Source organism: Schistocerca cancellata, chromosome 1 (genome assembly GCF_023864275.1).
Source record: "Schistocerca cancellata isolate TAMUIC-IGC-003103 chromosome 1, iqSchCanc2.1, whole genome shotgun sequence".
In the NCBI taxonomy this organism is placed as follows: domain Eukaryota; kingdom Metazoa; phylum Arthropoda; class Insecta; order Orthoptera; family Acrididae; genus Schistocerca; species Schistocerca cancellata.
Window position 1 is genome coordinate 70,030,970 of NC_064626.1, and position 26,886 is coordinate 70,057,855.

The 26,886-nt window shown below is 38.6% G+C and overlaps 1 protein-coding gene across 2 annotated transcripts in view; it reads left to right on the forward strand.

Moving 5' to 3' along the window:
* LOC126165201 (RUS family member 1) overlaps window positions 1-26,886 on the forward strand; it is a 112,287-nt gene that overhangs the window by 41,615 nt on the left and 43,786 nt on the right. For both annotated transcript variants that reach the window (XM_049920300.1, XM_049920301.1), the window contains exons 4-6: window positions 7,654-7,846; window positions 18,097-18,212; window positions 20,826-21,025. In XM_049920300.1, the coding sequence (XP_049776257.1) occupies window positions 7,654-7,846; window positions 18,097-18,212; window positions 20,826-21,025 (509 nt within the window). The remainder of the gene's footprint in view (window positions 1-7,653; window positions 7,847-18,096; window positions 18,213-20,825; window positions 21,026-26,886) is intronic.

The following is a 26,886-nucleotide window of genomic DNA, read 5'->3' on the forward strand; positions in this document are numbered from 1 at the left end:
ATGTTTCTATCTATTTCCAGTCCGGAGAAAAAAAAAATCGGAGGCCTTAGAACTTGAATGTACCTCTTATATATCTCTTCAGATTGGAATTTATTGTCTTCTCTTCATTCTGAACATCTGTACATAAATTCAAATTTATTTCTAACCATGCCAGTGCAGTGCTGATGGTTCTTATTACCTATGCAAGTGTGCTTGTGTGGAAACTAATAAACTTCTACAAAATTCCAACTTTCTCTAAATGAATATGAAGTATTCCTTCTGTTACCAAATCCACACATTGTATTCCATTGTACAATAGCTTCTTGTGTTAAAACATTATGTAACAGGGAACATTACTTGTATGAACCTCTTGAAAACTGACATTGTTACAGCATGTGCTTTTACTAGTGGTTAGCTGCACTACTTCAAGCCCAGAACGATGTCTATGATGACGATGACCCAAGGAAAAAAGCACACAGTCCTTGAAGATAGCACAACTCACAGTAATACTGTGGTTGCCATCCCATCTTTAAGATATGTGGTGCCACCCATATACGTCTCACATACAAAACAGATAGTAAAAAACCCACAAGCAACTTTCTATTCTCAACCATTAGACTATTACATGGTTTGGTGAGTGGAACTGTTTATCAGATAGGTGGATGTAGGGTTACACATCAGAGTGCTAGTTTGATATGTAAGACCAAAGTTCAGAGTATATCCTGCACACCTCGACTCTTGAACAAAAATTACAACACATGGACACCTGTTGTGACTTGATTTAAACACAAAACGCAGACAATTTTTTCTCTAGAAATAACCACAATGGGCGATAAGACTTTGTGTTACCAATACGAACCAACCAGAAAACAACAAAGTACAGAAATTTGGGTGTAGGGTCAATAATTTGACAATATAACTGCCTTCATCTTCTTTCTGAAATGTTTCTGCATGTACAGATTGTTACGAAAGTGATTCTCAAACCAGTGTGACACATGAGTTGAACATCCCAACATCCCAAAGAAGGATTTTTCTGGCCATTTCACATTGTTGTATGTGTGTTCTTTACATTGTACACAAGTGGGTGATTAGAGGGGTAGAGGGCGGGGGGAGGAGGGGAGGGCATTACGTAGAACTCCTGAAGCAATGGAACAACTATCTTAACCTTTCTGTTTCTTATTAATCCAGTCTCAAAACATTCGGAACTGATGGTTTATGTATTCTGGTCTCTCTTATGATAAATATTTCAATAGTGGAGAGAAATTGAACAAAAGTAGCAGGAGACAGCTGCTTATACTGAATGTAAACATCATTGTTACTGCATATAAACATCATTGTTACTGCCATTTGTATGTTACTTTTACATCATAATGGAACTTACTTCCCAGATGACCCTCATGCACCACTTCCTTTTAATTTTTGTATGACCTATATTCTTTGCCTGCTTTCCTTGTGACAATGTGTTACAACATATTAATTTTGATTGAGAATGGAGACTAGCATTCAGCATTAAGATAAGAAGCTGAGTGACATGTAAGAAACTAAGATGACAGCTTGCCAAAATTTTGTTTTCCTTATTTATCAGAGCAATATACCATAATTACCTAAGTATAAAACGACCCTGAATGTAAGATAATCCCCCCTTTTCTTTAAGATGCTTCTTGTCTAGCTGAAATTACAAACTTTTATTGACATAAAGTATCTACGTAACCAATTAATATGATGCCTGTACTAAACATATGCCATTTATTAATTGTCTACATTTTGATAATACAAGAAGAAATAAAATAAGCAAAAAAGAATTGTTTACATTAATTGTTATCTTCACTGTCTTTTTTGTTTCCTCAGCCTGTCATCTGTCATGTTACTGTTTTTACTGATCATCCCAACAGGACAGCCGTGAAACTTATATGTTCATTGTAACAAATATTTGGCTATTTCTTCTGAACATGTTGTTTTTTCTGAGGCTGTGGGACCTGAGAACACAGTTGTTTTTTTCTGACCACGTAGCAGATTTCGCTTCTCTACTGATGTGAGAATATTAGGAAGCCTCTAGCTTCCGATGACCATCTTCCCGTCATTGACTGTGTGGATGCAGCAGTAGCTGATATACCTCTTATAGAATTACCTTGCCCCCCATAGTCCCCATCATAACTCACAGTGAGTTCTGACAACACTGCTGCACGAAATATGTAAGTAGGTCACTGGCCCCAATCTAGACTTTTAGCATTTCCCACAGAAAAGTGTGCTATTATTGAGTGTTAGTCCAATTTTAAAGTCAGTTAGATTCCGAGTACAAATTGATTCAGGCACATTGCAGTCTAAATACTTCCTTCCTTTGTTTGAGGATTACAGCACTGGCAAGAAAATCTCGGTAAAGGAGAGGAAGGTGGACTTACGTTGCATAGAGGGTTAACATCACTCCTCTCTTTTGTTAGTTATTTATTATCTTTTTCCATACCCACCTTGCCTGCTTTGTTGTGTGCCCAGTTGTCATGGCATTCATTGACCTGTGACAGAAATCTTTGTCTTCTTATTTCTGTGCCTCATTCCTCATGGTCTCACTGATGTGTCTCTCAGTGCTATATTTGTATGTCCTTCTCCCTTCCTCCCTCTTTCGTGCACATTCTTGCTATCACTCATATGCATGGTGTTAAAAAAAGTGTTGTGTATTTTGGGAAGTGATAGTATGACCAAAATAATGGAAAAATGTCTAGTAAACAGGGGCTCTACAGAGCACACTATAAGCAGTTTTGCGTGTATAGCTGGAATCAGCCCATATAAATACTGCTCATCACTTCTTTCGTACTACTCCCAGTGTCTATGGAAAGTATTGGTCCGTTTCCCATTGCAACCAAAATTATTTTTAACGCAAAATTTTATGTTCCTGTTTGATAGAGTGGTTCCAAATTAGTGTAGAGTGATATTTGTTTTATTGATGTATATTAATAGGGAGAGTAAAAAACAAAGATTAAGTTGTACTCTAGCAGCAGCTGAGCAACACTGCTGTGTGGTGGTAGCAATCAGTGCGTGCCAGGGAGGTGCTGTTGCTGCTGAAGTGCTGTGCTGTGCTTTTAACACATTGTAGACAGATTCTGAGTTTACTGTCATTTTGCGTGTTCTACACTTTGTCTGTAGTTGCCATCTACTATGACATATTTCAAGTAATTCATCTATTTAGTTGTTTATATCAGTAGTCAATGTATCAAACTTGATTGTCTTGAAATAAATTAGCTTATTTAGCATTTTGATTGTATTTTGATATTTCATCTTGAAGTTAGTCCTGCTGTTAGAGGTGGCCCTGTTCAGAAAACAGAAGGAAATGAATGAATCTGAAGTACTTTTTTAGGTCTTTGACAACGATTATTCATATGTTCCTAGTGAGAAGGAAGAGTCAGATGACTGTATGAATGAATGTTTTTATGGTTCATAAGGATAACTTCAGTGACAGCATCATCATTAGACCTGTAAATAAACATAAAGTGGCAGTGTTTTCAGGTAATTCTGATGATAACAGTGAAAGTGAGTCTATTCTTATGAATGATTCATTCTGTCATAATGTTAACTGTATGGTGACAGTGCCTGAATCTCATTCACACACAGGTTATGCCAGTGCATGAGTGAGACATGGGCGTAATCTTGAATGAGTTAATACGTATCTATAAAACAAATGTCACACTAGACTAATTTGTGATGAGTAATCTGCATAAGCAGAAACATTTCAGGAACAAGAAGAAGCAGCCTAATTTGAGACCGCTCTATTGAATGGGCACATAAAATTTGGCTTTAAAAATAATTTTGTTTGTAAGGAGGAAAAAAACTGATGCCTTCTGTTGACACTGAGCATCACTTGAAAGACGTGATGAGCAGTATTTGTTGAGGAGACTCCAGCTACACATTCTGAAACTGAAATTGCAAATATCTGGCAAAACAAGATGAGGTTAGGACAAGTGGCTGGCTGTCATCTTGCTGAAGGAAATATCCTGGCATTTGCATGAAACAATGTAGAACAGTCACAGGAAACCTAAAGTGGAATGGCCGCATAGAGCAAAAGCCATCACCCGAGTAAGAGGTCAGTATCTTAATAACTGCACTGTCTCGTTCAGTTGATTCCTATTATGTTCTTTTGATTATACACTATTTGTGCCAAATAACTTATGAAACATAGTTTGGCATTGCATCACAGCACACACTGTGCAAGACCACGAATGTGCTGTTAGTCCATTGCTTTCCCATGAGTCTCATCAGATAATTGACCCCAGGCGTGTTAACGTGCAGCTATGCCTCGTGCAAATCTGTATGTCCTCCCTTCACTCTTTCTGGAAAAATATGTTCTCTCATGATGAGTGAGCTGTTGAGCTCAGGAGAATGACAAGAGATTACAGGCATGCAATATAGATCTTGGCACATAATTTTCTTGTAAAAACATTACAGTGTGATCATGTATTTAATGTGGTGGGATGTTAGAGTAGTGCCATTTCACTTTTAAATGCTACTGTGAATCCTCTTAGTAATCTTTAAGTGTGTGGTTTGCATTACTTGTAAAGTATGTTTCAGCTACCTCTTTGAACTCATATATTGCAGTAATTTTTGTCACCTCCTTGGGAAATTTATTATACAATTGGGGCACTGAGAACCATAAAAGGCTAAAATACAGACACAAAGTGCCCATAGGGTAGTGAATATCAGATACATTGGAGAGATAACCTTTCATGAATGTTCATATATACAATGTCGGCCTTCAGCACAGATAAGATCATTCACTATAATATCAACAGATGTCACCAGCATGCATACATGTTACAGTCTCAAAACTACAGGTGTGCTTTAGGTTCTCAGTGCTTCAGTTTTATTCCCTGATAAAAAATATTGTTTTGAATTTTGTGTGTGTGTTTTCCTTGTAAATGTAAGTCAAAACTGGCTCTTGTTCCATGAGTAAGTAAAGAACTATTAATGTTTGTCCAGATATGGACAGCCGGGTATATGTACTCACTTGGTGCGGTAAGGATACCCAGTTTTTGAAGTAGTTCTTTACAATAAGGCTGTCTACTACTCCTCTTTGTTATTCTTACAGATCTTTCTGCAGTTTGAAAATAGAGTTCATGTTCAGTGATAGAACCCAAGGGTTTCATTTACTTTCTGTGTTAGGAGAACTAGTGTTGTATCACTGGCTATGACGTTGTTATTTTCAGTAAAGGGAACTCTGTAATGTCTGGTACTGTACTTCTCCCACTTCTGAAACCAGACTGTGCTCCATTAAAAGGCTGCATTCATTCATGTAACTCATTTTAGTCTGTCATGATCAATTCAGTTAGTTTTGAGAATTTTGTAGTTTTCTATGCCCTCTACATTACCTTTCTTGCTAAGGTCACGACTTCCACTTGCTTAAGGTACTGAGGAAAAATACTTTTAACTGAAGGACTGTCTCAGTAGTCACCTGCCATCTATCACATAACCACTGCCCAGCAACAAAGGAGTTCTCCTCTTGTGACTCAGCACTGCCCAGGATTGGTGCAACTGAATCACAATCTCTGCCAGGCTTTTGACTACCTCTCATTGTCCCTTTTAATAAGAAATATCCTCCCTACCCCTCCAACAATGGTGTTTTGTTGCCCACCCAACTTACGCAATATTCTGTTCTGTCCCTACTTCACTCCTGCTCTCAGCACTTTGTCTCATGTTTCATATCCCTGTAATAGACACAGAAGCAAGACCTGTCTCATACACCCTCCTGTTACCACCTAGAGCAGTCCTGTCACTGGCATCTACTATCTCATAAAAGGCAGACTACTTAAGAAAACAGCCATGACAACTAACAGGCCATCTGCTTGCATGATTGGCCATGCCAAATTCTAGCCAAGATACAACTGGCCACACAGGTGCTGAATATGCAGCACAACAAGATGTGCTTCTCTTTGTGACTGCTTCATAGCCTGAGCCATCAGATCTCTCCCCACCAACACCAGATTTCCTGAATTGTGCAGGTGAGAATTCTCCCTGCAGTGTATCCTTCGTTTCTGTAATGCTCCACCCCCCTCCCACCTCTTCTCACCTCTCCCACCAGTAACCTTTGTTAGTCACTATTCTCCACCTGCCTGTTCCCTTCCTTGCCCCTTTACTTCACATGTTTTCTATCCTGCTAACACACTGACATAATCCTTTCTTCTTCTCTACTTCTGTCCTCTCTCATCTTCCTCCCACCATGCTCTCTCACACATAGCACTGTCTCCTCCCTGATGCTACAATTGGCAGCACTATCCTGTCCGCATCACATCCCTGCACACTCCCACAGTTAGGCCTGGCATCGTCATCCATGCTGTCACACTCCCCCCTCCAGGCCCCTTCCTTACCTCCTGCCAGGGGCGAGCATACTGGACTTGCATTCAGGAGGATGATGGTTCGATCCTGCATCCAGCCATCCTCATTTAGTTTTCCATGATTTCCCTAAATCGCTTTAGGCAAATGCCAGGATTGTTTGTTTGAAAGGGCACGGCTGACTTCCTTTCACATCCTTCCCTTATCCGATGGGACCGATGACCTTGCTTTTTGGGTCCCCTCCCCCAAGTCAACAAACAAACCTTACCTCCCCTACCCATCCCAGCAGATACAGTTCCAGTTGGGCAGTGGCCACATGTGTATGAGTTGTTGTTGTTGTTGTTGGTGGTGGTGGTGGTGGTGGTGATGGTGATTGTGATTTGTGTGTGTGTGTGTGTGTGTGTGTGTGTGTGTGTGTGTGTGTGTGTGTGTGTGTGCACATGTGTGAGAGCGCGCGCACTTGAGTGCGTGTGTGTGTGTGTTTTTATTTCTGAAGAAAGACTTCATCTGAAAGCTTAAATATGTCCAGCATTCTTTTTCATTGTGCCTATCTGTGGCTCAATGCCACCTCTGTATGATGAGTAGCAATCTGTCCTTTCCATATCATTGAACTAAAGGACTCATTTATTAGTTGTAGATGGGGCTTGTATGCTCTCTATGCATCCCTTTGGAACAGAGACTGGGTGTATCGTCTATGCCTGCTGTGACTTCTTAATTTTTAATTTCAGTATTATAGTTCCGACTTCGTGCTCTGTTGTGGGGAACATCACCATTGTGCATGTTGTATAATTCATTATAGGTGCTGCATGTATTTTAGCATTATTTTATTGTAGCTTTTCTGCATTACCAGCGATATAGTTACTTACAAAACTTGCCAATTGCTGAAGATATTCTGTTACTCTATTCCCTTCTTTGATGTGTATGTTGTTATATTTCTGTCTGCCTTTTCCAGTTACATGTTCTATGACATTGTATACTACTTTGCTTTTATTTACTGTGTCATATGTTATTTTCTCATTTGAATTATTTGTTTGCAACATACCCTTCTGTATATCCCTTTATGCCTGTGATGGTAATCTAGGAACTGTGGATTAGTGCAGTGCATTTACGAATAACTGATAAAATTAAATATCAGGAACAACTTTCTAATAGTAGCAGTTACTTGTCTATTTTCCATAGCTCTGCTGTCGAAGTGGCTACTTTTGGAAATGCTGCCTCAAAAATTAATTCAGAAATGTGCTTGAATCGATAAATATTATATATTTATTGTCGCCATTCTACATATTTTGTAAGTGTTTTTAAACTATTTTGCTTATCTAATTATGCTTTGGGATTTTTGTTGGCATCCTCATTCACTAGGACCTCACTGGACGCAGACTGCAAAAAATGGAGACTAACAGCTGATGTCCTGAATGATGTTGCATTTTGTCTTGAACTACTTTTGCCATTCTTCAGAAATTGGTCCACACTTGTTCTGTGTGTATCCACAACCTTGAAAGCAGTTGTAGGTGTTGCAGGAGGTGCAACAAGGGCAGCCATTACACAACATCAGGTTTGTTGGAATTTTTGTTGCCTAACTGTGTGTAATTCCCTCTCAATACACCAGCCAGTAAGGTATGTTGAAATATATCATGTAATAGCCTGGTAACTGTGTCCTCTGTATCTTTGGTAAGAATGGAACTTAATTTGGAGTCTTGTTAATATGTGGTTCAGGCTAAAATAGACACTGTGTCTGTGGTACTATAGTGCCTTTGTCATGATGGTATAGAGAGCTAACCTGGAAATTACTGGAAACAAATCATTCTACAGAGAAATTGTGAACAGATAATTTTCTCAAACCGCTTGATTCACCCGTTGAACTAGATCATCAGTTGATACTCATCTCCTTCTCTGACTGCTTACATCATAAATGTCTTTAAGTTCTACTTCAAAGTAGCACTTTTATGTCATTCATGAAAGTTTCGCCGTACTCATTACTCATTTGTCAATGAATTTTGGCTGCATTGCACCTTTCAGCAGGATGAAATTAAATGGTGGCCAGCAGTACATGCTTCTCAGAAGACTCTATTGTTCTAAGTATGTTTACGTGCACACTGCACCTTCAGAACTGGTAAGAGCAATGTGATGCGATTGATGGGCATACTAGAGGCAAAATGTAATGCAACTGCACCAAATGTCATCAGATTTTCACTTTTGTTTTGAATTTCACAACCATTTGGCTTTTATTTATTTATTTCAATGTCTTGACAGAACAGACATAGACACACGTAATATTTTTATAGGCTTGACATCCAAACATTCAACCTTCAGAGCACATATTTTGTTTCCTCTCATTGGAATATAGGTCACACTGCGAGCAAGGAGTGCATGGACAGGGATGCTGCATTGGTGTATGACAAGTTGGGAATTTGGGTCGATTGGGAAGTGTGTCCAGATGGTCGAGGCAGTAAAGGCAACTGTTCTAGAGAAACAAAGCATACATGTTTGAGACGCAGCCCAGCACAAATTTTCAGCTCTCATCATTGATTAGTTTCAGTGCCCTAATTTGCCGCCACCAGAAAAAAATTCCTGAGTTTACGATTATTATGTACAAAAAGACACATAATTGAAGCACCACAGACAATGCTTCACAAATGTAAAAAAAGAGAAAAGTGTGGACAGTAAGTATCTGATTTTCATGTGTAAGTCCTCTTCTGCATTCTTTCCCCCTCCCAGATTTTATTTTTAATTCACTATCAAATGAGCTTAGTGATTTGATGTTCCATTTACCTTCTTGTAGCAACTTCTTTCTCTTCCTTCTCAAGCCTAGTTTACATGATGACATTGGTTTTCATATATATTGTAGACACTGTGATGCCAGTGTACACATCAGTTTCTTCATTTTGTGGGTGCTTGTGTTATGTCTGAAATGAAAGTTTTGGCAGCTGCATGAGTTGTGGCAGAGTTAATACCCATTGTGTTGAATCACTGCTGACAAAAAGAAAGAAATAAGAAATTTGTTTGAGTGCATACCTGGATAAAGAAAACATGTCAGCATTGTTCCTCAGTACCGTGCTGAAAGAAATTGTAGTGGATTTTAATGATATTACAATGGGACTAGCACAGTTCATATTTCTCTTAAGTAGAATTAATAATGCAATAAAAGAAATAAAGATACTGTAAAACATGAAGCATTGTTGCCAGAACTGAAATTACAATCACATTATGTGCAGTACAGTCCAAATCTCTTGGCCTGCTAGAAGATTTAGTTGGTGATGGTGCATTTCCATTAACACCAATTATTCTTAAAATTAATAGGATTAGTTGTTTGAAGCAGGCCACATTAGGACCATAATGGTGTCCAAACATGGCAGTATTTCAAAGTTTAAACATATGTGGCAGCACTGCTATGGGATTTTAAATAAATGAATATTGAATAAAGAATTCAGCTTTCCAGATTTGTGTAGCTTTTCCTCCTGTCAACAGTTTTCCTCAAAAAAGAACTGACCAACTTAAATCACATCTTGTAGATTCGAGCAGTTCCACAGCTAGATATTTTGCTTGCCTCCTGCTACTTAGTTCATTTGTATATGTGCTCTTTACTTAATGAATTTTGCCCTGTAGCTCAGTTATTGTCAGCCCTTCTATGTTCAGATCACGTGGGGCAGTCTCAAGTTCAGCAACATGTCACTGCTTGTTTTTGTAACCAACATTACTGATATCTCAGACATCTATGCAAAGCATAGATTACCAAAAACTAAAACATTATCCTCCATTCCTCACTTGATATTTCAGTGTGTTTGCACTCTAATGACACACTTAACCTCAAGTCTAATGCAATGAGTGTCAACAAAGTTGGAATAGGCTGAAATTGTTTAGTTCCACCAACGAGTTGCCTAAATGTGTAGTGCGCTTGCACTGTGGCCAGTAGCTAGTGTCGTCATGTAAACTAGGCTTCATTCTACAAACTCAAACGTGATTTAGTCATAGTTGTACTATTGTGATACCTGTTATCAACTGTTACCCTTTTGTTTGTTTGTTTGGTTTTCCATACCTTTTAGTATTGAAATTTGTCTCTATTTATCATATTCATAAGTTGTCTCAGAAGTGATACAGTTTCTTAATTTGCTACTAGTTTCAAATTTATTGAGAGAATGTCAGATAGCTGAATACAGCACAGCAGTGCTGTTTGGTTTTTGTTTTATGGAAACCATTACTTAAGCTGTTATTAACTATTCACATATGAAAAGTGATTGTTGTTAAAAATGCTTCTCTCCATCTATAGAAAATACTTTTGTTCATTGTCAGTAATATTGTGAGAAGGAAAGTTGCTACCCACCATATAGCAGAGATGCTGAGTCGCAGATAGGCACAAGAAAAAGACACACACACACACACACACACACACACACACACACACACACACACACACACGACTGCAGTCTCAGGCAACTGAAACCACACTGCAGTGTTAGTCCTGCCCACTATCCTTCCCACCGCTCCCACAGTGGTATTCTGCCGTCCACCAAACCTACGCAATATACTTGTCCATTCTTGCACACCACCTGCTCCCAATCCCATACCTCATGGCTCATATCCCTATAATATACCTAGATGTAACACTTGCCCCATACATCCTCCCACCGCCACCTACTCCAGTCCGGTCACTAACATCACCTATCCCATCATAGGCAGGGCTACCTGTAAAATCAGTCATGTTATCTACAAGCTAAGCTGCAACCACTGTGCTGCATTCTATCTAGGCATGACAACCAAAAAGCTGTCTTTCTGCATGAATGGTCACTGACAAAATGTGGCCAAGAAACAAGTGAACCACCCTGTTGCTGAACACACTGCCAAACACGATATCCTTCATTTCAATGACTGCTTCACAGCCTGTGCTATATGGATCCTTCCCTGTTCATAGTCAGTCCACTGTTAACTATTTCAAATTTCTGTAACTGTATACTTCACAAAAACAATGAGTGGAATTAGAGGTGTGCACCTCACCTTGTTTCATGTTGTTGTTGTGGTCTTCAGCCCTGAGACTGGTTTGATGCAACTCTCCATGCTACTGTATCCTGTGCAAGTTTCTTCATCTCCCAGTACCTGCTGCAACCTACATCCTTCTGAATCTGCTTAGTGTATTCATCTCTTGGTGTCCCTCTACGATTTTTACCCTCCACGCTGCCTTCCAATGCTAAATTTGTGATCCCCTGATGCCTCAGAACATGTCCTACCAACCGGTCCCTCCTTCTTGTCAAGTTTTGCCACAAACTCCTCTTCTCCCCATTTCTATTCAATACCTCCTCATTAGTTATGTGATCTACCCATCTAATCTTCAGCATTCTTCTGTAGCACCACATTTTGAAAGCTTCTATTCTCTTCCTGTCCAAACTATTTATCGTCCATGTTTCACTTCCATACATGGCTACACTCCATACAAATACTTTCAGAAACGACTTCCTGACACTTAAATCTATACTCGATGTTAACAAATTTCTCTTCTTCAGAAATGCTTTCCTTGCCATTGGCAGTCTACATTTTATATCTTCTCTACTTCCACCATCATCAGTTATTTTGCTCCCCAAATAGCAAAACTCCTTTACTACTTTAAGTGTCTCATTTCCTAATCTAATTCCCTTAGCATCGCCCGACTTAATTCTACTACATTCCATTATCCTCGTTTTGCTTTTGTTGATGTTCATCTTATATCCTCCTTTCAAGACACTGTCCATTCCGTTCAACTGCTCTTCCAAGTCCTTTGCTGTCTCTGACAGAATTACAATGTCATCGGCGAACCTCAAAGTTTTTATTTCTTCTCCATGGATTTTAATACCTACTACGAATTTTTCTTTTGTTTCCTTTACTGCTCGCTCAATATACAGATTGAATAACATTGAGGAGAGGCTACAATCCTGTCTCACTCCCTTCCCAACCACTGCTTCCCTTTCATGCCCCTCAACTCTTATAACTGCCATCTGGTTTCTGTACAAATTGTAAATAGCCTTTTGCTCCTTCTATTTTACCCTTGCCACCTTTAGAATTTGAAAGAGAGTATTCCAGTCAACATTGTCAAAAGCTTTCTCTAAGTCTACAAATGCAAGAAACGTAGGTTTGCCTTTCCTTAATCTTCCTTCTAAGATAAGTCGTAGGGTCAGTATTGCCTCAGGTTTCCAACATTTCTACGGAATCCAAACTGATCTTCCCCGAGGTCAGCTTCTACCAGTTTTTCCATTCATCTGTAAAGAATTTGTGTTAGTATTTTGCAGCTGTGACTTATAAACTGAGAGTTCAGTGATTTTCACATCTGTCAACACCAGCTTTCTTTGGGATTGGAATGATTATATTCTTCTTGAAGTCTGAGGGTATTTCGCCTGTCTCATACATCTTGCTCACCAGGTGGTAGAGTTTTGTCAGGACTGGCTCTCCCGAGGCCATCAGTAGCTCTAATGGAATGTTGTCTACTCCCTGGGCCTTGTTTTGACTTAGGTCTTTGAGTGCTCTGTCAAACTCTTCACGCAGTATCGTATCTCCCATTTCATCTTCATCTACATTCTCTTCCACTTCCATAATATTGTCCTCAAGTACATCGCCCTTGTACAGACCCTCTATATACTCCTTCCACCTTTCTGCTTTCCCTTCTTTGGTTAGAACTGGGTTTCCATCTGAGCTCTTGATATTCAAACAAGTGATTCTCTTTTCTCCAAAGGTCTCTCTAATTTTCCTGTAGGCAGTATCTATCTTACCCCTAGTGAGATAAGCCTCTACATCCTTACATTTGTCCTCTAGCCATCCCTGCTTAGCCATTTTGCACTTCCTGTTGATCTCATTTTTGAGATGTTTGTATTCCTCTTTGCCTGCTTCATTTACTGCATTTTTATATTTTCTCCTTTCCTCAATTGAATTCAATATTTCTTCTGTTACCCAAGGAGTTCTACTAGCCCTCGTCTTTTTACCTACTTGATCCTCTGCTGCCTTCACCACTTCATCCCTCAGAGCTACCCATTCTTCTTCTACTGTATTTCTTTCCCCCATTGCTGTCAGTTGTTCCCTAATGCTCTCCCTGAAACTCTGTACAACCTCTGGTTCTTTCAGTTCATCCAGGTCCCACCTCCTTAAATTCCCACCTTTTTGCAGTTTCTTCAGTTTTAATCTGCAGTTCATAACCAATAGATTGTGGTCAGAGTCCACATCTGCCCCTGGAAATGTCTTACAATTTAAAACCTGGTTCCTAAATCTCTGTCTTACCATTATATAATCTATCTGATACCTTTTATTATCTCCGCGATTCTTCCATGTATACAACCTTATTTTATGATTCTTGAACCAAGTGTTAGCTATGATTAAGTTATGCTCTGTGCAAAATTCTACCAGAAGGCTTCCTCTTTCATTTCTTACCCCCAATCCATATTCACCTACTATGTTTTCTTCTCTCCAATTTCCTGCTCTCGAATTCCAGTCACCCATGACTATTAAATTTTCGTCCCCCTTCACTACCTGAATAATTTCTTTTATCTCATCATACATTTCATCAATTTCATAATCATCTGCAGAGCTAGTTGGCATATAAACTTGTACTACTGTAGTAGGCGTGGATTTCGTGTCTATCTTGGCCACTATGCTGTTTGTGGTAGCTTACCTGCACTCCTATTTTTTGATTCATTATTAAACCTACACCTGCATTATCCCTATTTGATTTTGTATTTATAACCCTGTATTCACCTGTATTCTTGTTCCTCCTGCCACCGAACTTCACTAATTCCCACTATATCTAACTTTAACCTATCCATTTCCCTTTTTAAATTTTCCAACCTACCTGCTCGATTAAGGGATCTGACATTCCACGCTCCTATCCATAGAATGCCAGTTTTCTTTCTCCTGATAACGATGTCCTCTTGAGTAGCCCCGCGCAGAGATCCGAATGGGGGACTATTTTACCTCCGGAATATTTTACCCAAGAGGACGCCATCATCATTTAAGCATACAGTAAAGCTGCATGCCCTCGGGAAAAATTACGGCTGTAGTTTCCCCTTGCTTTCAGCTGTTCGCAGTACCAACACAACAAGGCCGTTTTGGTTATTGTTACAAGGCCAGATCAGTCAATCATCCAGACTGTTGCCCCTGCAACTACTGAAAAGGCTGCTGCCCCTCTTCAGGAACCACACGTTTCTCTGGCCTCTCAACAGATACCCCTCCGTTGTGGTTGCACCTACGGTACGGCCATCTGTATCGCTAAGGCAAGCAAGCCTCCCCACCAACGGCAAGGTCCATGGTTCATGGGGGGGGGGGGTGGGGGGGGGGGGGGATTGTTTCATAGTGTTGTTTAAAATTGCAGTCTTGTCTTCATATAAACTTCAGAAGAATTAAAATATTAGATTTTGAAATACTTTGTGTGTTGATATACACGGTGGTCAGAAACAGTCTGAAAAGCTTGCAGGATAGATTGTGCTAAGAAAAAAATTAAGGAAAAAAATTCAGTACATTGTGCCATTTCCGAGTTAATTAACATTGATATTAGCCAGTCAGGTAGCTAGGCAAAAAAAAAATTCAGGCAGCATGCCAGGTACATTACTACTCAGCCTTTTAATTGGGTTTGATCAATACTACCATCCTACGTCCAATTTTTGGCTCCCTATCTTGTTTGAGTTTAGGATACCAAACAGAGAACACATTGAGTTACACCATCTCTAGCGGCCCACTTGAATATGCATATACAACTGCCTGATTGGCTAACTCCAATGTTAATAAACTTGAGAGTGGCATAATGTATTGAATGTTTTTTAACAATCATATCTCAGCGCAACCTACCCTGGAACTCCCTTAAAACTTTTCAGACTATTTTTGACCACCAGGAAGGAAGTTGGCCTGCCCTTTCAAAGGAATCATCCTGGCATTTGCCTGAAGCAATTTAGGGAAATCACAGAACACTTAAATGATGATAACCAGCTGTGGATTTGAACCACTGTCCTTTTGAATGCAAGTCCAGTGTGATAACCACTGCGCCACCTCACTCGATGTTAGTGCTAGTGTGACAGAAGATGCTCAAATTACCACTGTCATACATGTTTCTTAAATGTCATATCAATTTTATTTACTACTTTCATGAAACCTGAGACTTTTCTAATTTATTTCTCCTCTTTGTGATGATGTGTTAGGATTTACAATGCATTTATATTTTATTTGATATTCATTTGAAATACCTAGAATGTTGGAAGGGGTCAATGCATTTATATTTTATTTGATATTCATTTGAAATACCTAGAATGTTGGAAGGGGTCAGTTTGGCACCATTGTAATTTGTCTTCTGGATATATGTAAACTACCCAACAGTGAAGTGGTACATCTTGGTAGGTGCACTTTCCAGCATGCCACAGTTTATATTGTGCCATTCAGGTCATATTCTTTTTTCGATGAAAAACATTTTCGAACACGTTTTGTCAGCATGGATTTCATGATCAAGAAATTTGTGATTGAGGGGGAATTAGTTGAGAAAGATTCAGATGCAGATCTACTTCAATCTTCATCCATCCATCACAGCTGGCAGAGTAGAGTGCCTCTACAAAGGCAGTTGTGAGGGATGGGACTGAGTGGGCACTTGCCAAGTTTTTATCATCTGAAAGATGTGAATGTGCTAAAGGAGAGAGGAAGTCCCACTACTTACACTTGCCAACAAGTAGGCGACTCTGTCATCGGTGTTATTTTTGATGAAGCAGTGCTATGTATCATGAAGAAATACATAGAATCAAATGTTCAAAAAGCACTAAAAAATAATGATCGGACTGTGTCACTTGAGGAACTAGACAAAATGATATGTGTTACATATGCTCAGGGATCATTTGTACAAAACATAAGTCTGTGGATGATTTTTGGCTGCATTCATGGGTGTGCACCTTAATCAAAGATGTTATACTGAGAGACTAATTTCAGAAGCTTCTCAGATTTCTCCATTTTGATGAAAAATCAACCCGAGCTGACTGCCTGCCAGTCAGCAAATTCGCTCTTTTATCTGTCATTTGGCGAAAGTTCTTGGAAACAATATACATTCCTATCACCCTGGCGAAAATATAACCATAGACAAGCAACTATTACGAAGCAAAACAAAGTGCAGGTTCACTCAGTTCATGCCCGACAGATATGGTCTTCGTTGTGCACTGCTGCCAGAGTGTTATGACACAGAATATATGTAATGCTTTCCCATACCTCGGAAAAGAGGAAGTGCATAAAGAGAAGCAATCACTTGGAGAGTACATCATTCTGTGTCTCATGGAGCCATTTCTAAACCAAGGAAGAAACATGACACCAGACAATTTTATCACACCTCTTCAACTTGCTGAGAAGCTCAAATAAACCAAAACTTCATTAGTTTGTACAGTGAACAGGATCTGTCATGAAAAGTCTGATGAGGTAAAGAAGCCAAATGCAGAAATATGCACCACCACCTTTTTGCACCAAACTAGCAACATGGGCTGCATCATGATGCTCACCAACTGCTTGTTAAGTGGCAGTAAACAACGAAGGAAAGAAGGAAACTTAAAAACTATAACATCAGGTGCCTTGTAAATGTATTGCAAAGGTTGTATGTAGGATATGATCGCCTACAAAATCAAAATAGTAATGAACAAGAAAACGGAAAGGAAGTACTTCCTACTTCAGCCGACGAGTGAACTCACAGAAGAAGAGGTTATATGATCAAAATTATCTGGAAAATAAAAGAGGAGCCATATCAGTCTCTGCAAAGGCAACAAGACCATTAACAACAGTGTGAAGTTTGGAAAAGCACTGTGCAGAAAATGTGCATGTAAAAAAAAAAAATCTTCACCATGTCTATCTAGCAGATTCTAATGAGTTGAGTAAAAAACACCATGTGTAGAACACACAATAGTATAATAAATGCATCTAAAAGGCTCTACAAATAATTAATATATGAAACTTCCCAGTGTAGGAAACTTGTTGCAGTGATAAATAGGCAAGATATTTGTTGTTGAATTAAGTAAGTAATATATTAATTATCATGCTAAATAATTATTGTTACAACCTGAAAAAGGAATGAACATACCCTAAAATAAAGTTCACTAAACTCTTGCTAATCCAGCCATTCCTTGCATGTATGAGTGCCAGATTAGAGGAAGTGTGTATTATCATCTCGACAACTAAAAATTTTGGGCACATTTCATAGTTAGTTATACTACTGTATATGTACACACCAAGGATTAAGTTTCCTATGGATTTAACAAAGTACAATGCCTATGTGTTCACATTGAATTTATGACACACACTGGATGTCGAACTCCAACTACCTGAGCATGCTAGCCAAATATGCTTTTATATTCTTTTTCGCCTAACTGCTAGACGGCTGCTACAAAATTTCACTAGAATACGAAATTAAAATACTTTTTGATTCCACTCCCATGTCAGCCTGTTGCATAAGACTGGTGGAAATTTTTTTGCTCAAGTATAATATGGTGCATTATTCATATGACAGCAGTCTGTAGGCACACTGAAGTTCTACATCCAGGTAACAGAGTGACCACGGATAGATTTACGATGATTCTTTTCATAAAATCTCTCTCTCTCTCTCTCTCTCTCTCTCTCTCTCTCTCTCTCTCAGTGTGTGTGTGTGTGTGTGTGTGTTTTAAGACTGGATTTTTTATTTTATTTATTGTCTGAAGGGGAGAGGGAGAGGTAGTACAGGAATTGTATATCTAGGAGGACAATAAAAACCGATGTGAAAATTTATTTTGATTGTTTTTAATATAGCTTTAAAGAGAAATTTAGTAATGTCAAACAATAGGTTTTCATTTGGCTACTTTGTGGTTTCAGGCTATACGTGATAATATGGCAGATGTCTCAGCCAAAGATGGAAGTCAGGAGAGGTTTGTGAACCTCACTGCATGTCTTGTTGGTATCTTTTTACTTTCAACAATACCAGAAGGCTGGTAAGTTTAGGCAGTGTAATTTGCAAATTTCCTTTCACAGTGTAAACCTGTAATTGTTTTGCATGACTTCGAACTTTTTTCACTTACATGCTCCAAACATTATCTTTTCATTTGTATCCTGCTTTGTAACTCGTTTATCAAGTAAATTTCCATGAGGTAATTTGTAGAATTGTGTTTTCAGGACTAATTAATCAAAGATTTACCATCAGACATGATATAGCACTGGTATTTTCCAAAATCATTTCTGCATTGGTTCTGAAGATTTTGTTGGGTACATTTGTGGTACTGAAAAAAATTTATGAAATTTCTGGCAAGTTTCTACCCACAATAAAGTATGCTCTGTCATATATGATGGTAAAGGGATGCATGAGGAAGCTTTTATGTCATGTTAAGTAGAAGGAATAGGGTACAGGAGACACTTTATCATATTTGTAGACTTCTATATGCAATGTTATTGAATCCCAAGCTAGGTTGTGAATATACCCTCTTTGGAAGTTCGATTAGGATTAATCATTCCCAGTACCTATGCAAGAAATGTCAAATTGGCAATGCAGAATTGCTGGCTCAGTAGGAGAATGTGAAAGAAATGAATGTACTGCTGCTGCAGTAAGATTCACTACCACCCTCCACTATCTTTATATATTATATATATGTCTTCTTGTGTCTGTATATGTGCGGATGGATATGTGTGTGTGTGCGAGTGTATACCTGTCCCTTCCCCCCCTCCCCCCCCCCCCCCTCCCTCCAAGGTAAGTTTTTCCGCTCCCGGGATTGGAATGACTCCTTACCCTCTCCCTTAAAACCCACATCCTTTCATCTTTCCCTCTTTCCTGATGAAGCAACCGTGGGTTGCGAAAGCTTGAAATTTGTGTGTGTGTGTTTGTGTTTGTTATTGTCTCTATCAATGTACCAACACTTTCATTTGGTAAGTTACAGAATCTTTGATTTTAGATATATTTTTCCCACTTGGAATGTTTACCTCTTTTATATATGCACATGACAGAAGTGTAACTTAAAGATGTGTTCAAAATGTAACAGAAATAACACAGTGTCTGATAGTGTTTAGTGACTGATTAAAGATATCCTTAATATGTGAACATAGTCTTTAAGAAAATATAACACAAGCTTAGAATGTAATTTTAATAACCTAAAACATAATGGTAAGTGTTGTAGTCATTGTCTTCTGGGTTTCAGTGAAATGAACAAGTCACCGGTACCACTATTTTTTCTGCAGTCAGAAGCTGTATATTAGATAAATTTAAACAGTGGAGAATCTGTGATAGAATAAGAACAAAATGAAAGAAATTAGATTACTACTCACCAGACAGAGAAGGTGTTGAATGGCAGACAGACACATTGAAAGAAGACTGTTCGATACTACCACCTATCAGACAGAGTCCTTGTCTTCTCCAGGTGCTAAGGTGATGACATTAGGTGTGTGTGTGTTTGTGTTTTTCTATATGTGAAGGAGGACTCTGTCAGATAGCTTATAATATCTAACAGTATTCTTTCAGTGTTCCTCTCTATCGCTCAGCACCAATATGTGATGAGTAGCAACCTAATCCTGTTTCATACTGTTTTTGTAGATTTGACATTCTTAAAACGCTTAAGGTGCCAATGTTACAAAATTGTATATAGAATTTTAAACATTTGAAGTTAAATAAAGATTTCCTAGCATACAGTGAAATCATTTGAACCCCCAAAACAGGCGAAGTAAATGTACAGGTTAGGGAGAAATCATGTATTACCATTCATAAGACCTGAAATGGCATGTTGACTAGACACTGTTGTAGGAGGCACTATATGTAGGAAAATAAATAATACAAGGGACCTCCAAAAAGTAATTACTCAATATTATGGCATGCCAAGTAACTTTTACTGAATGCTGCACTACGTATCAATGTGACACAGTTACATAACATAATTGACACTATTTTTCAACAAAGTCACAGTGGGGAAACACTACCACTCATTCAGTTCCTCAGTTTCCTCGATGATAGAAAACTGTTTCTTGGTCAGGGAGCCATTCGAGAACTGTTTCTTGGTCAGGGAGCCATTCGATAACTGTTGTGTGAACATCCTCATTGTTGCAAAATCTCTTTCCTCCCAGATGTTCTTTCAGCTTAATGAAAAGACTTACTGGGCATTGTTGGCTGTGGTCAGTGTTAATGGCCTTCCGTCCAGGTAAGCCTCACCCATGTCTGTGCAGCCTTTGTCACTATGGCCTTTCATTGGTTCACTATCAGATTTTCACAGTGAATCTGTGTGTAATTAGTAAGTTTTCCCTACAAGAATGTTACTGTCTAGCGTAGAGTATGTTTCCAGTTGCAGCGTCCTTTTCTTAACTCCTTGTGATGCACACTGTTATTCACACTGCAGCAGAACTGTCTCTGCAGGAGACTCTGAACTTTTACTCTCTTCTGGCTATGTGCCACAGTTGTTGTACAATGGTCATAGCTTGGGATGACTTACTTTAGAAGTCCATTGATAACTTTTTTGGGGTGGGGATTATGTATCTAATTTCGTCATTGGCTATAACATTGAATTTAATTAGTGCTTTATCTTAATATAGGGAGAGAGATGAATAAATTGTTGTGTAACATATTATTACAGGTTTGTGTGGGTGATGTTTGCTCTCTTAACCATCATCCACATTTATGCTAACTTCAAAGCTGTACAGTCCCTGACACTGACAACACTGAACCATACCAGATATTGCATCATTCTTGATACGTTGAAAGAAGAGGGTAATAAATTTATTATTGACTCGCCCAAAAATGTCAACAGACGGGAACTTAGCTTTTCTATTAATGGTGAGTAAAGAGTTATTTTGTGCATACTTTAATCATGGGCAATGTGCAAAGTGGTGGCATTAGGGGCCATCCCATGTGTCTCAAGTTGTCATGATCAAGATCTAATATATGAAAACATGTATACGGAACTTAATTATTGTCGATAGTAAAAGAAACTTTACAGCAGATGTTTCACAGTAAACTGTTAACCTACCTGCTGAACTGCTAATTGGTGTTAACTGACATTGAACTTGGGATAATGTCAGACATAAGGCATGGTTCACACTGAGGTGACACGATATGCGACATGACTTGTGATGAGACTCGGAAGCAGCCTGCATCGATGGAACATGTAGAAACATGATAGTACCAACATAACCAGTTCACAATGGGCCGACAATGTTGTGACACGGACACACCTCTGTTGCATTGCCCAGCACAACACTTGAGTGCTGGTTGCTGCAAGAACTTTTCTTGATACAAAGGGAGGGAAATTTCAGGTCATCAGATGTGTCTCAAAAACAGTTGTTTCACATCCATCTCTGTTGTTAGTATTTCAGTAAAACTTTTACTTTTCAAGTAAAGAATTAAAAACCTCTGTTTTGTGATGCAAGTGTGTTCTCTGATATGCAGGCTTCCTTGTTTGACTTTGAGGAAACTCTCCAGTAAACAAAAAAGTTGATTTTTCTGCGTCTGACAATTTGGTATTACAGCTTGATAATGAGCTGGTTTTTGTTTCATTATTGCCCATAGTTATTGTTATATGTCACAAATAAGTAAATCACCAGGCATATTTTGAAAAATTTGCAGTGAAGAACATAATTGCTGGCCAGTTTACATTGGTGGGTTTTAGGTCATAGATTGCTGTGTATTGTAGTGAAATTGTTTTAGTGGTGGAAGGAGAGCAATACATCTTTCCGTTCTTGAGAAACAAACACGAGATATGTTGAAGGTTGTCCTTGGTGAGGTTGGCAGATGTGTGACACTATTGCCACATGCTGTAAAATGCTTGCTATGCAGAGTACGTAGCTGCCTCATGTTCCTCTTTTCTGAGTGCTGCCGATACAAGCATCAGCTGGAAATGATATACACAGGGAGGTATCAGCTGATGATGCTGACTTAATGTTTTTTTCAGTCTATGCTCTCTGATTTCAGGGAATTTTGTGACAGGTGTAAAACAGATTTGAAAGCTGTATTCATGCTACTGAATTTGCAGCTGCTTGAAGCCGAGGAGGACACATTGGAATTTTTCTAATCATCATGGGCATCTTCCATTTCTTCAAATACATTGTCTATGTCTACACCGAGTTCACCACTCACTGCTACACCATCAGTAGTGACTGATCCCACTTTAGATCCAGAAACACTTCTTCTGAATTCTCCCCAAGATAATCATATATTACTTCACAAAATTGAACAGTTGTGGAAATACTATCCCACCTTTATTAATTTGCAATCATAATTTATAAAAGTACACATGGAATAAAGCACCATTCTAGGTGGTACAAAGAATAAACTTTTCATGATGGAACTTTTAATGAAATTTGCACACACAACTTATCCTCTTGTAATGAGTAACTTCTCAACAGGAGAAAGAGTAAAGCAAAAATTTGTATCTTATTTTGTCTGAGTACCGTATTTACACGAATCTAAGCCGCACTTTTTTTCCGGTTTTTGTAATCCAAAAAACCGCCTGCGGCTTAGAATCGAGTGCAAAGCAAGCAGAAGTTCTTAAAAATGTCGGTGGTTGCCGCCACAACTTAGTTCTGCTGCCGAATATATGTAGCGCTACACAGGCATGCTTTGTAGGCACAAAGATAAATACTGGCGCCAAAACATCTGTGTCAGTAAATAAAATTTTTTAATAAAAGGTTGAAGACAAGCTTTTTTTCTCCGCGCCGAGTTTCGACCACTGCATTTTCATACATTATCCAACGAAGTAAATACAAATTCCGTATTGTTCATCTTCAAATGTAGCAGCATTTCAATGTACTACGAAAACCCGACTGGCAAGAATGTTTAGGATGTTTGTCAATATGGCCAACTCTACGTTCTGAATTTTTTCCCATCTGTGAGAAGAGATGGTTGCTAATAGGAACTTTTATAAATTGTGAATCACATGCAGTATTTTCATCACCATAAGATTAATACGAACATAAACATTTTGCCATGTACTGTTTCGTGTTTGCTGCTATCTCATTTAAATCCTGTCTGAGTAATAAACCACAAAACTAGAGTGAGACAACAGCAAACACGGAAGAATATACATAGCATGTCATGTTTATATTTGTATTATTCTTATGCTAAACTAAGATGACTCTAATTTCTGTGCAGAATGTAATGTACTAAAGAGGTGCCTGCAAAGATTTTCAAACGGAGAAAAATTTTCGCTAAACTCTCGTTCAGAACATCTTCTATCATACGCAGTCTATTATTTGGTTCTTGTTGATCATTATCAAAGAAAGCAGCAGTGTAAGTAACAACAAGTAGCAGTCTCTTGCCATTGTTTCGCTAATGAGACGATTCCTCTCTCTCTTTTTTTTTTATTTGTAAGCGGCGGTAGCGCGCACAAAAACAAGCCATGCCGCGATCGGCGACAGGCCGTGAACACGCAGTATCAGAGTACGACAAACAAAGCATGACACAGCACAGTAATGCATATTCAGCGTAGAGTGACGTAAACACCTATAACAAAGAAAACTGCGCTTATCAGACCAAAGAAAAATAAGCAATCAATTCAAAACAGACGAAGCACGTGAAAAAGTAAGGGTACCCGTATAAATACGGACAGAGTGCCTGACGCATAGCAATGGCTACCTGGTAAAGCTTAACTGCTAAGCTTACGACTCGAACCAAACTACTGTAGCTGTATCGTCATTCATTCGACCTAAATTGTCTCATATTACAGTGTACCAACTTTGTTTTGATTTGGAGTAGCGGCCTAAAACTTTTCACTCCCCTTGAATTTCGAGTCTCAAATTTCAGGTGCGGCTTAGATTCGGGTATTTTTTTTTTCCCTTGATTTCGAGTCTCATTTTTCAGGTGCGGCTTAGATTCGAGTGCGGCTTAGACTCGAGTAAATATGGTAGCTGAAACTATATAGGGAGGTTGCTTCAAAAAGTGGAAATGGTCTGGACTCATTTTGAAGAATTCGCATAATTTTTTATGTTGACAAACCTCACAAGAAACCATAACCGAATTAAGTTTCATATTTATAGCATTGCATGGGCGCTCTCTGCTAGTTCCATCACTTTCTAAGTTTTCTAAGCTTTAAATGACGATATCCCACAATAACATCCTTTTTGGAAGAACTCATGATTGCAAATTAACCAGAAGCAGAAACATGGTTCTTTCTGTCTTATTTCTTGTTCTTCTGCAAGTCACATCGCATATTGTATCACCTCATTGTGAACCATGCATAAACATGGTGCTAAGACAGAAAGATAATGATATGAAAGAAGCTAAATGAAATAAGTTGGAGCACTTCTTACAGCAGTAAATGATGATGTACATGGACAGAAGAGAGAGTTTATGATAAAAGTGACTGGTATGACAACACAACTTCCCCCTCCCCCCTCCTCTCTCTCTCTCTCTCTCTCTCTCTCTCTCTCTCTCTCTCTCTCTCTCTCTCTCTCTCTCTCTCTCTCTCTCCCACCCTTTCCTCTCCCTCCCTCCCTCCCCTTCCCACTCACCCCCCTGTCCTCCTTCCCTCCCTCCCTCCTAATGGAAATACTGAATAAACTGTGCATACTGGACTAGCACTGGGCAGTGATGTTAAAAATTCTTGCCCATCCACTTAGATTAAGGTTTTCCATTGTTTCCCAAAATTGCTTAAATCAAACGTCATGGTGTTTTTTTAATGTACACAGCCATTTTACTTCACCATCCTCCCCTGATTAGAGCTTGTGTTCTGTTCCTGATGACCTGATCAGCAACAGGTTGTTAAAACACTTAATCATCCTCCCTTTTTTTTCCAGTACAATATTGTGGATCATCATTTCTGCAGTTGTGGTTTTTGCCAAGCACGCTTGTCCTTCAGGGGTAGTAGTGCCATGGAAGATTCTGGTGCAATATTTTAAAATGTGTGCCACCATCCCTGAACATCAGGGAGGGATGACACATCAGGAAGGCATGATTGTTATAATAACAAGCACTTAAAAGTTGCTTCTAAAGAGATGTCTAAAATCAGATATAGAAGACTGGCAGTTCATGTTGTGCTGTTGGTCTTGACACATGTCTTGTCCAGTTGCTATGCAGGCTGTATGCAAGGCTGACCTTCTCTGGTTGCAAAAGTTGCTTGTGTGTAGAAGTTTGGATGTATTTCTCGGAGACATATCCTTGTTGTCATTTGCTGTTTTCTATATTTTTAATTTACTATGTTTGATTCTCTTCTTTTTTGTGCTGATGTGGTCAGATGCCATCATAACTACTGGTCGAGTATTCCTCTCTTCCTCTTGCCTCCAATGCCCATCTGGTAAAGCTTGGACAGTCCTGCCATTGGGAACATTTGGGCAAATGATGGAGTTATTGGTTGTGGTGTTGTGTGACAGGTTGCGATCATATTCTATTCACTTTGAAAAGCAACCTTTTTCTGCACTGTTTGAGGTGAAAACAGATCATTGTATTTTTTCTGGTTTTAAGTCCATTGCATCTTTAGATAGTGGAGTATATTGTTGTTGAAGCGTGGAATGAATTTGTGTGTATTTATTCTTACTTTTCTTTTGATGTAGTCTGTTGCCTGCTCTGTTCTGTTAACTTTTTCAATTTTGTTTTGTTTTGACTTGTACCAACAATATTGATTGCTTAGGCTAATGATTAGTGGAGATTGTTCAGTTGTACACCTAATCTGAATAATTTCTCCATAAAATTCTCAGTTTGAAAACACCACCTTGTAGTCTCAACTCCGAGCAGACGCTCCTACATATAAAGTGCGCCAACCAGAAATAACACTGTTTTGTACCATTCCATTGTTGTTTTACAATTATGATTTCATACTTATTCCTTCATTATTGCTTCAGCTAGTGCAGTGATAAGTTTATGTTGTCATGCATCCAAGCTAGCAGCTGTAATAAAATACAAACAACGAGCCAGGTGAAAAAAAATTTAATATCCTTATAAGAAAATGCTGTAGATTTTGAGCTAGCAGCACAGCATCACAGTAAATTAGTTGTCTATGACATAATTAATAATCGAATAAGCACTTGGCGGGGATCTGATGCAGCTGCGCTTGTTAATGCTCCGTGTAGGTCACTAGTGTGGGGTAACACTTGGACATGCCAACAAAGTGACACAACGAAAATTTATTTTATTATTATTTAATTAAACAGTGATTTAGCTCATATAATATACATTTATTTAATCTTTGTTTAATTAAACTAAGATTAAACTGTGGTTTAGCTCACACATCCTAATCATGGTAATATAAAAACAGGAATTCTTTAGACATGTACAAAGCACACCACAGACTCGCTTGTGTTATGAAAATCGGCGCGCCCACTCGAGGATTAACTTGTGTTAAACAGCATTCCCTCTTTCACAGGGGAACACATTTTCCATTCACAGCCTGATAGTGTCTGATTATAATTTTCTATCACCTTCCCTAAATCCTTTTACTTTCTCCATATCGACAGGTACCTAACATTTAAATGTGCTTTTCATTTTCCGTTTGATAAATGCAACTTTCAGAAATTAAAAAATTCTCCATAATTGTGAATTGTCAATTCTATCTTGTGTAATCTATTCAACAGTTTGGACAATAATTGGAGACACATTATCACGTTTTTATGTATTTCACTTCATAAGGGTAGACTTTTTGTCCTTGTGAGATAGGGCAACTGTTAATTAGTTAAAACTGACTATTTATGCTACTTAAATGTGAAATT